Source organism: Arachis duranensis, chromosome 9 (genome assembly GCF_000817695.3).
Source record: "Arachis duranensis cultivar V14167 chromosome 9, aradu.V14167.gnm2.J7QH, whole genome shotgun sequence".
NCBI classification, from domain to species: domain Eukaryota; kingdom Viridiplantae; phylum Streptophyta; class Magnoliopsida; order Fabales; family Fabaceae; genus Arachis; species Arachis duranensis.
This window is the reverse complement of record NC_029780.3, coordinates 115097774-115112051: the sequence shown is the minus strand read 5'-3', so window position 1 is coordinate 115112051 and position 14278 is coordinate 115097774. Positions and strand designations below refer to the sequence as shown.

General features: G+C 34.4%; 2 protein-coding genes, 1 long non-coding RNA gene and 1 other non-coding gene across 6 annotated transcripts in view; 3 read left to right on the top strand and 1 right to left on the bottom strand.

Annotated features, from left to right (window-relative positions):
- The first annotated feature begins 5668 nt into the window (after window positions 1-5668).
- On the top strand, window positions 5669-6712 carry LOC127741660 (uncharacterized). Its single transcript, XR_008002798.1, has 3 exons — window positions 5669-5866; window positions 6080-6138; window positions 6517-6712. It is a non-coding gene; the product is annotated as an uncharacterized LOC127741660 (long non-coding RNA).
- Window positions 6713-6973: 261 nt separating this feature from the next.
- LOC107467697 (nifU-like protein 4, mitochondrial) lies at window positions 6974-9890 on the top strand. 2 transcript variants are annotated; one of them, XM_016086861.3, is made up of 7 exons: window positions 6974-7064; window positions 7176-7484; window positions 7576-7737; window positions 7817-7992; window positions 8652-8755; window positions 8887-8998; window positions 9403-9890. In XM_016086861.3, exons 2-7 carry the CDS (start codon window positions 7286-7288, stop codon window positions 9469-9471), a joined length of 822 nt encoding a protein of 273 aa, XP_015942347.1. In that variant the 5' UTR covers window positions 6974-7064; window positions 7176-7285; the 3' UTR covers window positions 9472-9890. The 2 variants fall into 2 exon arrangements, with proteins under 2 accessions (XP_015942347.1, XP_015942345.1); XM_016086859.3 differs by having other exon boundaries at window positions 7007-7064; window positions 7148-7484.
- Window positions 9891-10322: 432 nt separating this feature from the next.
- Window positions 10323-10396, bottom strand: TRNAT-AGU (transfer RNA threonine (anticodon AGU)). Its single transcript has one exon. It is a non-coding gene; the product is annotated as a tRNA-Thr (tRNA).
- A 940-nt stretch (window positions 10397-11336) lies between these two features.
- Window positions 11337-14278, top strand: part of LOC107467658 (SAC3 family protein A) — a 7243-nt gene continuing 4301 nt past the window's right edge. Inside the window, exons 1-4 of one of the 2 annotated variants that reach the window (XM_016086805.3) lie at window positions 11337-11686; window positions 11789-11860; window positions 12333-13181; window positions 13423-13893. In XM_016086805.3, the coding sequence (XP_015942291.1) occupies window positions 11801-11860; window positions 12333-13181; window positions 13423-13893 (1380 nt within the window). In that variant the 5' untranslated portion in view covers window positions 11337-11686; window positions 11789-11800. Of the gene's footprint in view, window positions 11687-11785; window positions 11861-12332; window positions 13182-13422; window positions 13894-14278 lie in introns of those variants that run through there. The other variant, XM_016086808.3, reaches the window with a different exon arrangement.

Genomic DNA, 14278 nt, shown 5'->3' with positions numbered 1-14278 from the left:
TTATTAATCAAGTAATTTTCTTCACACACGCCTTCTCCATTCTTCACTTGTTTGTTATATACGCGCTACATATAACGTGTTATAACTTAAAACTTTGTTTAATGTATATCTTCTGCTGCAACGTAAACCTCCTCCTTCTTCTCTGTTCGCATTTTTCCTTATTGATCTGCATTGCCTTCGTCGTTCTCCTTTGGTTGCGTTTATCTTCTCGTTTTCTTATTTCGATCTGATTATGTTGCATTTATCTTCTTTCTATTCTTCTTCGTTTTCTTCTTCGATTTGCACTTCTGAATCGAAACAATAAATAACTTAACTTCAAATCAGGAGAGCGATTTGGATTCTTCTTCTGAAATGAATCAAACTGATAAAGTTTGGATTATTCAATTTTGAATCGAATTGAATGTAATGCAAATGCTAATTTGAATTGAATTAAATGGACGGAAGTGTACTTAATTGAATTGAATTGAATTGATAATATGTAAATTGTAGGCAGAGTTATTTGAATTTAATTTTATATAATGGATCATGTTTCGTTCACTCAGTACTATACAATTGTATTATGTTCGGTTCACCATGAGTACTGTGTTCGGTTCACCGTGAGTACTGTGTTTGGTTCATTCTGCAGAAAGCTGTTTGAATTTGATTTTATATAATGGATTATGTTTCGTTCACTCAGTACTATACAATTGTATTATGTTCGGTTCACCATGAGTACTGTGTTCGGTTTATTCTGCATTATTCAAAATTCTTCTTCCTCACCTTCTACTGCTTCTTCACCAGAGAGAGAAGGAGGAAAAGACCAAAAAATACAGCAGCAACAACAACAAAAGAATGACGATAAGGAGAAAACACATGAAGAAAAAGGAACGCGAAAGCTGCTTGAATTTGATTTTATATAATGGATTATGTTTCATTCACTCAATACTATACAATTGTATTGTGTTCGGTTCACCATGAGTACTGTGTTAGGTTCATTCTGCACTATTCAAAACTCTTCTTCTTCACCTTCTACTGCTTCTTCACCAGAGAGAGAAGGAGGAAAAGACAAAAAATACAGTAGCAACAACAACAAAAGAATGACGACAAGGAGAAAACATGTGAAGAAGAAGGAACGCAAAAAAGGAGGAGAAGGAGAAGGAGGAACGCAAAGAAGAAGACAAAGAAGAAGAATACGCTCCGTGCGTAAACAAGCGTGAGAAGAAGAAGAAGAAGAAGAAGAAGAAGAAGAAGAATAAGAAGAAGCGCGGTAGGAGAAGAAGAAGCGTAGGGGAGAAGAAGCGCTGGACAAGAGCGATTTTGTGTGTGTTAGACACATATATTTCACGTTTTATTTAATAGTATTAGAGTTTTTTTTTGTGTTGGGCCAACTTAATTACATAGTTATATGGATGTGTAGCATCTCCATTTTAATTTTAACCATATGTATATTAAAAATTATTTATTTTATATATACTTATGCTTACACTTTATAGTTTTTATCTCTTTTGAAGTATGTTTTTTACTTTTTTATATATGATTGGTGAATATCATTTTTTTATATTGTTCAAATGTGGCCCATTTATTTATTACTTTACACATCAATCAAGTTCTTTCGTTGAAAAAAAAACTGATATAATAATTGATTTTTTATATGTATAATTGTTTTAAACCAAATTGTCAGAATTATATTTTTTTCTTTTTCAATTAGGGTTGGCAATAAATGGGATAGAATCTGAATTCTATCTCAATTTTATTCGCGGATTAAATTTTTTTTTAAAACTTAACTTTATCCTATTAGTAGGTTCCTATCAGTAGGTTGAGAATTTTTAATTCTAACTCTACACACATCTTAAAATTCTTAACCATATCTTATCCGAAATTATTCGCAAAAAAAATTAAAATTTTCAACTAAATAAAAAGTTCAATAATTTCATATTTCATACGTATTAATAAAATAAAAAAAATTAAGTTCAAATTAAAATTTAAAACAATAAAAATTTAAAACAATTCAATATAAAATTAAAAATAGCATTGATCATCAAGTTTTTAATAAAAGTAAAATAACACAAATAAAAATAAATGTCTTGTCATTTTTTTTCTAACTCCAAATTCTTACAACATTAGTCTTTAAATAATAAACGTACTATATTAATAATTTAAATAATTGGTTTAATTAAACTTTTACAAGAAAAAAAGTTATAGATTCAATACTCACTTTCTTCACGGTATATATACTTTTTAAATATATATTACAAACTAACTCTACATGTAACTTACCCTACCCTTCTCAAAACCAACCCCTTTTTTTCTCTTACTTTTCACATTTTTCATTGATCTTCCTTTGTTAATAATTCATAAGTACGTTGCTGTTTATTTCTGTACTAGAAGTCTCTGGTATGGATTGTGAGATGAATCGAAAACTTACGAATCGAGGCAGTTGTCGGATCGTCTTTTTGGAGCGGCGGAGGATGGTACCTATAAAGACACTTTGACGCCCAAGTCAGAATAGATTTAAGAGGTATAAAGTGTGTGAAATGAGTGAGTATCTGAGGAGGTCTCTGGCTATTCTTTATATAGCTGGTGGTAGTTATCTCATCTTATCTGGCTAAGATAAAAGAGATATTTGAATTCAAATGTTAGTTAGAAATTGTAGAACCAGTTTAGACGATTATCATCTTATCTTACTAGGCTAAAATAAGGGAGGTATTTGAATTCGAATGTTAGTTCAAGATACTGGAAGTTATTGATCCGTCTTTGGGCTGTGAGGATGACCCAATCTTGGGATTGTTTGATTTGGTGACCATTCCGAAGAAGGACTTGGAAATTAGGTCTGGAACAGTTGTCCCTGGATCATGAGAGCATGCTTGCTTGGTCTCAATATTGAATTGTTGGGGAGTCCAGTTCTCTATAGTTCGGAAGACTGTGAGGGGTTTGGAAAGGACGTGACGTCATCCTGTACCAATTGGCGGGATGTTGGTGAGTTTCGCTTTTCGCGAGTTGGAAAGTTATTAGTTTAAACCTTAACGCCGCTTTCGTTGACAAATTTGGTTTTCAGTTTTCTATTCTCGGGATGCAACGAGGGGACTTGCAAAGGGTGTGATGTCATCATGCGCCGATTCGCGGGATGTTGGTGAGTTCGACTTTTCGCGAGTTGGAAGACCGTTAGCTCATGCTTGTTTTGTGTGTGTCCTTTTTGGGCCGTTATTACTTATTTTAGGCCTCTTGGTGTGCCGATTTCTATACTTTGTTTATTTAGCTTGTTTGGATATTAGTTTTATTGGTCTTGGAGGTGATCGGTTTCTAATGGTAGCTATTTAACTTATTTGGATATCCGCTTTGTTGGCTTTGCGAGTGATCGATCCCCGGGTCACCTTTTTTGGTATTTGGATATCCGTTCTGTTAGCCTCGAAGTGATCGATTCTCGGGTAGCCATTTGGATATCCGTTTTGTTGGCCTCGGGATGATCAATCCTTGAACAACCGTTTTATTTTTTGGATATTCGTTTTGTTAGTCTCGGAGTGATCGATCTCCAGGAGTAGCCGCGTTTAGTTCGTGCTATCGGACAGGACAATACTTTTGAAAAAATAAATTTCATTTGTGGTTTGGGTCTCGTTAAAACCTCCCGATGTGGGTCGGAAAGAGTCTCCCGTAGAAAATATACGATTAAACAACTTAAGCAATAAATGAAAGTGAACAAAGAAAGAAAAAGTTAAAAGGTAAAGAGATAGTCCTAAACGACCTTGATCTTGTTACTTTGGAAGGATGTTTCTACGTATAGTAACGTCGTAAGTTGGTGGCATTCCAGGATCTCGGGAGCTTGGTCCCGTCTAGTGTTTTGAGTCTGTAGGATCCTTTTTCGATGATCGTCTTGATTCGGTAGGGACCCTCCCAGTTGGACGTGAGTTTTTCTTCTCCAGAAGTGTGGAGACCGGTGTTATTTCGTCATAAAATGAGGTCTCCTGATCTGATGTCATTTCGTCATAATTTACCATTTAATAAAATGAGGTCTCCTGATCTAATGTCATTTCGCATTCTTGGTATCCCCCTTGAAAAGGATACATAAGCTATCATAATCACCCTACTTCTTTTTCAACCTTCTTCTAGGATGAATGATCAATCTTTTAATTTAGCTTATCAATCAATCTCTATTACATCCATCCAAGTAAAAATCTAACATCAGTCTTGGTTACACCTGTTCTAACAGAAAATAACTATCATTTATGGAATAGTCACTATGGCCTGTCTGCACTTTCTTTCGAGAGTTTTCTCTGCATTCTGTTTCAGCAGTCATGTTTGCATTCTATTCAGCAAGTTCAATCTATATATGTTTTAGCAGTTCCATCTGCACTTTTAGTACACTCTACGCGCCCTTTGAAGACCAATCTTATTGCGCCATACACGCCCTCTGAAGATCAATCTCATTGCACTCTACGCGCTTATTTTTTCTTTTCTTCTTTTTTTGAAGATCGCTGCTCAAGTACAACATCTCCTTTTATATTTTTGCCGTCGGCAGTTGTAGCTCCGCCGCACGCATCTCTCTTTGTGTCACCATGTCAAAAACCATGAAATAAGTGTGCTTCTGCCTATCTTTAAATAATACTGCTTTATTTTAATGAACAATGTATAACTCCATACAGAAATTCGTGCATGTTTGGGCGCCATTATTTTGTTAAAAAAAGATCTTTTTTCAATGAAAAAGATCTTTTTTTTATTTTTTAACGTGTTTGGCAAATTTCTAATAGTAAAAGTAAAAGCACTAGTAAAATAAAAAAAAAGATCTTTTTTGAGAAGCTGTAATTTACATCTTTTTTTAAAAGATCTTTTTTCCTTAAAAAAAGATGTTTTTCATGTAATAAATAAACAAAAAAGTACTTTTATATTGTTATACTCAAACATAATTGATAGATAAAAAGACATTTTTATATGAGATATCCAAACATAAAATTACTTTTACTTCTCTATAAGATCTTTTAAAAAAAGATAACTCGAAAAAAGATCTTTTCTTAGAAGCTCACCCAAACACGCCCTTCAAACAGAACGAAATGCTTACCATCAGTTACCCATCATGGAAACTACCGCCGATGTCAAAGTATTTTATGCAATTTGGCCGCAATCAAACTCTCAGATCGGATACCATTACTTTCTCAATATGGGGATTTAAGTTTCAGATAAGAGAAGCCACACTTTCAGACAATGAGATGATAATTTTCTTGTTTTTTGTCTTTCAATTTTTTTCTAATAAAACTTCTCAGGTTTTCTTTTTTTGGTCTTCAACTTTTCACAATAACATATTTTTGTCCTCCACTAGACATAATAAATAATCCTTGCGGGTAACTATAACAAAAACAAGGGCAAAGATGTTTTGACATTAGACGGGCCGGCCCAATATTTCTTGCACCAGGAAGCAATTTCCAAATAACAAAATTTATGTGGGAGCAACCAAATTTAATAATAAACCAGGAAACCTCTGACTCTTCCTCTCAAAAAGTAAAGGGCAGCTGATCTCGATAGGCACACGCTAAAGAACAATACTAGGGACAGTAATTTTTATAATTGTTAGTCATTAATAATAATTTAATGGTATAAAATTGGCATAAAATTTTATTTAATGACTCATATTTCTCTACTAATTACATATTAACCAAAATTCAATAAAATTGCTGTTCACTAGACTTTTTCCACGCCAAAACTCACCCTTCTCCTGAAAGAAAGAAAAGATGCGAAGAACCCTAGTGGCGTAGCCCCCAGCCCCGTAGCACACAGCCGCCGTAGCCACGCAGCCCCACAGCCCCGCATAGCCCACCGCCACCGCATCTCCTCTCCTCTGTTTGAGCTCTCTCTGTTTTCGCCGTGTCGCGCCGTCACTCCCCCTTCCTCTTCGCCGCCGGTAAGCACTGTAATAAATTGATAACAGTTAATTAGTTATGCTGTGTAGATTTGTTAATAATTTTTTCTGTGTCCCCATTCTCCTCTGTGGCCCTCTGTGTCCCTTTACTCCAACTAATAATTATGTTGCTGGTTTTACTGTGGAATTTTGTTATTAATAATTGAGCTCCTTCTGAATTATTTTTGATTTTTTAATGATGATGGAACCTCGCAGAGCTTAAAGGTTTTGAGAACAAGCGAAGAGGTGAACTGAAAGTAATAAAAGTTTTCCAGGTATACGGTTTAAGATCGTTAGCTTCAAGCACAAAGCATCATAATATTTGACATGGATAAATCATTAGGATTGAGGATATCTGTTCCTACTTTCCTTTGACAGAACATATATTCATTATTCAAGTGATAAAGTTGAAAGTGGAAGAAATGTTATATTTATTTTGGTAATTTCTATTTAGCCATTTGCTTATTTATTTCCTGATGTTATTTTCTTTTGAAAAATACAAATACTGTAACTTAACTAATATCATTTCGAAACTTGGCAGCTGCCTAATCACTAACTTGGCTCATATGATAATTTTGTGAAAGTTCTCTTTATGTTTAGAATGATTTTATGACTTTGTTTCTTCCTTAACAATTAACATATTCTTGTCACAGGCTGAGCTATTTGACAAGTTTCTCCATGGCTCAACCTTAGATGAATGCTATTCAGCTATTGCTGTTGTGGCAGGCTTGATCTTCTTGATGTGTGCTAAAGTTTCATGTTAATTTTTGTATTAAGAGCATTGAGATTTTTTTTTAATTTAGTTTGTTGAGGATATATTTGGCCATGATTGGATATAATCTTCCATGATTTTGGCTGTGTATATATAATGGAATTTTATTAACTTAGAAATTATTGAATTTATATTTATTAAATTATATATAGATTTTTTTAATAATTTTATTCAATATTTAATTAAATCGATTGAATTTCGGTCACATCAATAAATGATTAAATCGATAATTTTATCGATTTATTGATTGGTTCGGATTTTGCAATCATGCAATTACGGTTTTGGCCTTTCATTTTTTATTGGATTTTTGTGAATTAAACCGTGTAGACTGTGGTATGCCTTGTCAAGCAGCGTGTTCAAGAGATGATGGCCATTGGCCACGAAGGAAGTAAGACTGAAACCTTAGCTACGGAGTTCCATCTGTTCGAGGTAATATGTCGAAAAATTTACTGACGAAAAAACCAAATTGTTTTTGTACTTGTGAATATTTTCTCCCTTATTGGTTAAACAAGGCACGTGACATATTTTCTCCCTTATTAGCCACGTGTCGTTAAGTGGTTGGCCTGTGACACCGCCTAACAACAAAAAGAACAATAGAAATAACCTCAGCTCCACCACCTTCACCGTCAGAAGAAACAGGAAATTTAACGATGAGAAACTTTTTCCGATTAGCAGCACGGGCACGACATCCCCTCCGAACGCCCAAATCCGCGGCGGAGAACAGTGTCGTTTCCATCATCCACCCCGTGCGCACAACGGCGTCGTTTCACCGCCACTACCACAATGCCTTTTATTCCTCCGCCTCTCCACTACCATCACTCAAATCTTCCCCCTTCTTGGGATTCGGAGGTATTTTTCTTCTTCTTCTTCTTCTTTTGCATTGATATTTTTTCGGTTGTTATTCTCTGTTTGTTTGAACTCAAACTGTGCGTCGTAACAGGGCAAAGGAGGAACATGTTCATCCAAACGCAGCCTACACCGAATCCTTCGTCTCTGATGTTCTATGCCGGGAAGCCGGTCATGGAAGTTGGAAGCGCCGACTTCCCAAACGCGCGTTCGGCTATGAATTCGCCTCTCGCTAAATCAATCTTTGGAATTGATGGTATTCTTGTTTGTCCTCTAGTTCAATTTCATTTTGTAGCTGGCATTTTGGTGAATGCGTGTTTGCGATTGCTTTGCAGGGATTACTAGGGTTTTCTTCGGGTCTGATTTTGTTACCGTGACGAAATCTGATGATTCTTCTTGGGAGTTGTTGAAGCCTGAGATATTTGCGGCCATTATGGATTTCTACTCCTCTGGTCAGCCGTTGTTTTTGGACTCTAAAGCTGCTGCAGCCATGGATACAGCTATTCAAGAGGTAAATATTATGCATCCTTGTTCTTTTCTAGTTTATTCAAATGCTTATGTTGTTTTTGTATTGATGATTGCGCCACTCATGTTATTTTTGTCATTTTAGCAGATGTGAACATGCTTTTTTGTGATTAGTTTATGAGGTCTTTGGCTTTTGCTAACCAGAGTGCATACCTGTCATGTATTTGTCACTGAATCCTTTATTTCACTTGGTTGCATAAAGACTAATGCTAGATTTATATCAGCAATATAATAACTTTTGCTTTGCCTTGCTATCATGTATGAGATGCTACTAAGTTTGGTTAATCACTGTAGTCATCAAACATTTTGCTAAGTCAGGCATCCTTTTCCCTTCTGGTAATTTTTTTGTGTTGTGCCAACTGGAAGAAAACCTCTGTCTCTGTTCCTGTACCTTTCTTTTTTTCTTTTTGTTCTTCTTGGGTTTGATGTAAAGGCACCATTTCTCCACTAAATTGGCATTCACTCCCTTGTGCCCCCACCTGTCAGTTCAGATGGATTTTTCCTTAACATATTCTATACTTGTATCTAACTAATCTAAGTACCTTGTAGTATGAAAATGTTTTAACCCTGGAGTACATTTGAGTATGTGCTCAACCATATTTGAGAGGCCTAAACTAAATGGTAGTATGCATGTGTTTTGTACAGGATGATTCCGAAACTGTTGCAATGATCAAGGAATTGTTGGAGACTCGTATTCGGCCGGCTGTTCAAGATGATGGTGGAGACATTGAATATCGAGGATTTGATCCGTAAGTTCTTAATAGTTTGTTATTTTGGTTTTGAAGCACATGGATGAAACTTTTAGGAAGAGCATCCAACTACGGGCACTATAGAATTATATTTGTACCAAGTTAATTTATTTATTGTGGTTTTTATCTAGGGATACTGGAATAGTAAAACTTAAGATGCAAGGAGCATGTAGTGGGTGCCCAAGCTCTTCGGTGACTTTGAAATCCGGCATTGAAAATATGTTGATGCATTATGTACCTGAGGTAACAAGTTCTGGGATATCTTCTTGTGCTGAAATTAATTATTGTTTCCTTCTGGGGACTATGCTTGTGCTTAGAAACAAAGTTTGTTCTGCCCTTCCAGTTTTTTTACGTTTTTTTTAAAAAAGAAAAAGAGCAGCAGCTTTGTTTGTTGTAAGCTTAGAATTAGAAGCCAAAATTTATAGTGTGCCAGTTACGAAACTTATTACTTCCTCTTTATTTTTCACATTCAAACTGTGGAATTTGGATTTAATTATCCTAGGGATCATGCTCTTATTTTGTACCAAATGTTTGATCAATTTTTTTCTTTTAGCTTGTTCTCTAGCATATGCAAATTGGCATTTGTCATAGCAACATTAATGGAATGAATTCCATGAACAAAATTTCCAATGCTGCTTGCTTTACAGGTCAAAGGAGTTGAACAAGAACTGGATGCTGAAGATGAAGCAGAAGCATTAAGTGGACAAATGGAATAGTAGAACTTGTTCCACATTTACACTTTGTTTGGATATAGAAAAAGAAAATGGAAGGAAAGAAAATAGGAGAAGAGAAAATGGAAGGAAGAGTAGATTTCTTTGTGTGTTGTTTGGATGAAGAAAAAATAATGGAAAGAAAATAGATAGAATTTTTTTTTTTGTTTGGATACTTTGTAGAGTTGCATGAATTACCCTATCCCTTAATAGGATAATTGCTGGCCTTCACTTTAGATTGCTGGCGATTTACAAAATCACACAAATGCCTAGGTATTGTGGTATTAGTCCACATCTACTTTATGCCTGACTGATGTCTAAGACGCTTGTATTAATTGCATAACAGGGGTCACTCGTGTAATGTAATAAAATCCCTTGATTCATAGTAATTAATGACCATTGAATATGGAAAGTTGTCTCTTAAATATTTTTTTGAATGTATCACGGACACGGGACATGACACGATACAGGACACGTTGACATGCGAATTTTAAAATTTTATACGACATGGGAACATGCATATATATTTAGATAAATTGTAATGATATTTTGATATTTTATTGATATTAAAATATAAATTAAAATTTTTAATTATTTTTAATATCTTATTTTAATTATATTAAATATTTAAAATATTTTTTATTTTAATAAATAATAATATATATTATATCTAAATTTATTTTAAGAATATATGTTAAAAATAAAATTAGACATGTTGATATATGATGGTATTTAGATGTATTTAAATGTGTCTTTTTTATTTTTTATCAAGATATAGTTTGGACATAGAATACCTATTTATGTAAAGGCTATTTGGTTAATTTCAACTATAGCTCATTGGACAACTTGAGTTGGTTTGCTTTCGTTGAGAGTCGAACTCAAGACCTCCCGCTTACTAAACGGGTGCTCTAACCAACTGAGCTACGAAAGCAGATATTATATTTAAATCATATTTCACATTTAATGATTGTCACTTATCTTTCAAAACATGATTCTAAATAAATAAATTCTACATAATGGAAATCGATTATATAGAATTTAATTTGCATATATTATCGTTTCTAAACCAATTTTTATAAAAACATAATTTCATATTAATAGAAAAATATATAACTTAGTCATTTGCTATAAAACATGAACATTTTACTGATTTTGTTGTGTATGTGTGAGACACATTTTGAACACGACACTTATTGACACTCGTCTGACATAAAAAATTCTTCACCAGTATCTTAATAAAAAATAAAAAATTCTTCACTAGATATGTTTGGACACATCTAAATATCATCACGTGTCAGTGTGTTCAGCTTTATTCTTAATATATATTCTTGAAATGAATTTAAAAATAATATATATTATTATTTATTAAAACAAAAAATAGTTTAAATACTTTAATACTTTATATTTTATATAATCTTCTATGTCTTATAAAATTTTAAAATTCGCATTTTCGTATTTTCTGTGTCCCGTATCCATGTATCCTAGGTCACTCATAAACTTAAAATTTTTATGTATGATAATATCTTATATAATAATTAAATTCTAATAAATAAATAAATATAAATATATTATCATGCATAACATTTAATATTTAGCACTTGGATATAGTGTAATAGGAAATAGTTGTCTTGTTTGGATTTTTATTTTTTATTTTTTATTTTTAATATTTTTAAAATTTTATTAACGTGTATATTTAACGTGGGTTTTTTTTCTGTCATGACATGATGGTTAATTTTGTACTATAGTCGGTAACGTAAAGAAAAAACGGGAGTAGCCAGTTGCAAAAATTCCGAAATAATGTTACTAAGGAAAATCCAATCTCTTAGGAAAAAACAGTTACTCATTTATTTATAGTTTCTGAAATCAAAGGGAATTGCCAATTCGCCTATTTAGTATCTACATTGTGACCCGAAGGCCCGCATAAATTTTCCTTTTTCTCTTTCCCAAATCCCTCTTTTGTGCTCTGTTCCTGCGTTTTCGCCAATAACCCCTTTTAAAATTTTATTGCAAAGTCCCCCCTTTCTTACTTTTTCACATTTTTCATTAATCTTCCTCTGTTAATAATTAGTATCTTGCTGTTTGTTTCTTTTTTTATTTTTCATTTGCTTTGATTTTTGTTTTCGTTGAATCTTCTATTTTTCGTCTTCTCCGAATTTTGGTTTATCGCGGTTCCTCCGATGCGTATCTGATCCCCTGATTTCCGTTCCCGAGCTACTCCAAGGTTTGTGATGTAAAGATTTGCTATGAACTAATTAGGGTTTTTGTCTTTCATTTTTGGTTGGATTTGTGTGAATTAAATCGTGTGGTGTGCTTTGTCAAGCAGCGTGTTCGAGAGATGATGGCCAACGAAGGAAGTAAGACCGAAACCTTAGCTGCGGAGTCCCATCTGTTCGAGGTAATCTATGAAGCTTGTCTCTCTCTAGTTACAAACTACTAGGGATACTCAAATTTCATGTTACTCATTTTAGCATAAGCTTAAAATCCAATATTAATCATAACCTTGCTTCACCTATCTTTATTTATTTGTTTGTTTATTTTTATCTAAACTCTGATTCATATGTTGCTGGAAGCTTCAGTTTGTCATTTAATTTTCATTGTTTGATATGTGTTCTCTGGAGAAATTTGACCCTGTTAGGAAAAGACTGAAAGTTTGTACCAACTTTGGGGATCTCCTCTCTGTACTATCATATATGCTAATATTATAGTTGCAGATGATAAATAATAGTCATTGTTTCCTTGCCTGTAATTTTCTGTGTTGGAAATTATTTAGATTCAGAAATGGTTCAGTTTCTGTACGCTTTTACCTGTTTTTGCTAGGCATCTTGATTATTGGTTAGATGCATAACCCACCTCTCTTTCTTCTTTAGAATCGGCATATTGATGCAACACAACATCAGCCATCTTCATACACTGCACCTACGGCTGGATCAGAAGCTGCTTCATGGACTGTTCATAGCTCCACAACAAATGGAATTTACTCTAATCCACCCTACCAGTATAATCAGCATCCACAACCACCTGGACGAAGCATTCAAGAAGGCCAAAACGTATCGTCAGTTGCTGGTAATTCATCAAATTTGGGAACAGCTAATGTACCACAAGATTACAATGCATACGCATCATACCCAAGTTCTTCTAATCCATATGGTTATGGCAGTGCGGGATACTCAGGCTACTATAACAACTATCAGCAACAACCTAATCATACATATACACAGCCTGTAGGAGCATATCAAAACACAGGTGCTCCTTATCAGCCTATTTCCTCCTTTCAGAATACTGGGTCTTATGCTGGATCCGCAAGTTATTCAAGCACTTATTACAATCCTGGTGATTATCAGACAAATGGCGGTTACCAAAACAGTGGCGGTTATGGAAACCAAGCAACAGGGTGGAACAATGGAAGTTATTCAAGTTATTCTTCTCATTCTTATACAAATTACACACCAGATTCCACTGCCTCTTATAGTTCCAACACTGCAGCCCCTTCTGTGCAGTATCAACAACAATACAAGCAGTGGGCAGACTATTACAACCAAACAGAAGTCAGCTGTGCACCAGGGACAGAGAACTTATCTGTCCCAAGTTCATCTACTTTGTCATGCTCTATTCCTGAAGTTACTAGTAGTTATCCAACTCCAAATAGCCAGCCACCACAATCATATGCACCATATTGGAGGCAAGAGTCCAGCTCTTCTGCAATGCCTTCTTTTCAGGTTTGAATATTATTTTCAGGGAAAAGAAGTGTTGGGAAACCAATTATATTTATACATGTTGAACTGCTTTGGCTATTTTTTTCCCCTTTCTGTATTCTGATATATGCATTGATGTTAGGCTAGTTGTTGCGTCCCTATTATGATGAAATTTTGGTATATACGATATCCAATATTGTGTGGCTTCCATCCGATAAAACATAATTAACTTATTAACTTCTTGTTTGTTTGTTTTGGTGGTCAGCCTGCTGCTGTAAATAGTGGTGATCATGATGGTTACTGGAAACATGGGGGCCAAAGTTCTCAAATACACCACACTAATCCTATTCCCCCAAACTATCAAAGTCCTTTAGATTTAAATAATTCTTATGATAAATTTCAGGATCAGCCGATGACAGCTTCTTCTCAAGGGGCCAACTTACACCTTCCTCCTCCTCCTCCTCCTCCTCCTCCTTCTTATCCTCCTCCTGCTACTGCTCAACAGGTGAACCAGATGCCCATGCAAACTGCTCCATCTTTGGATACGAAACGGGTAAGTAAATTGCAGATTCCAACAAATCCTCGAATCGCTTCAAATTTGACATTCGGACAGCCCAAAACCGAAAAAGATAACTCTTCAAGCAGTCCAACAGTAAAACCTGCTTATATTGCTGTCTCAATTCCAAAGCCATCTGAGAAAGTGGCATCTAATGATGCTGCTAACTCAATACTCAAGGTGGGAATTTAGAAATAATATCCAAATATTTATTTTTAATTTCTGTACAATGCATCCTAGAGTATTTCACCTGCCAATTTATACACTTGTATTTCATATATTACTAGTGAAAGGAATGTGAAGACAAAAAAAAAAGCTTCAACATAACATCTTATTACATGCTGATGGAAACTAGTTATTTAAACTTTAAAGTTATTGTAGCTTAAATAGAGTACTGGATAAAAATGAAAACAAATAATTAAGGTGAAGGAAAATAGTTTGAGGGTTAGGATTTCTCTCTAACTTGAGATGCAATCAAAATCAACAAAAGAACAAGTAAAACATATATAGAGCACATCTAGCCAATTCTGCAACATAACCATAAGGAAAGAAAACCCTTGAGAAG

What these genes read in the sequence shown, in the direction of transcription:
- LOC107467697 (XM_016086861.3), top strand. Translation starts at nt 7,286, where the DNA reads ATGAGAAACTTTTTCCGATTAGCAGCACGGGCACGACATCCCCTCCGA. An exon ending in TGGATACAGCTATTCAAGAG is followed by an intron (nt 7,993 to 8,651) that starts GTAAATATTATG and finishes TGTTTTGTACAG; the next exon opens with GATGATTCCGAAACTGTTGC. An exon ending in TGATGCATTATGTACCTGAG is followed by an intron (nt 8,999 to 9,402) that starts GTAACAAGTTCT and finishes CTTGCTTTACAG; the next exon opens with GTCAAAGGAGTTGAACAAGA.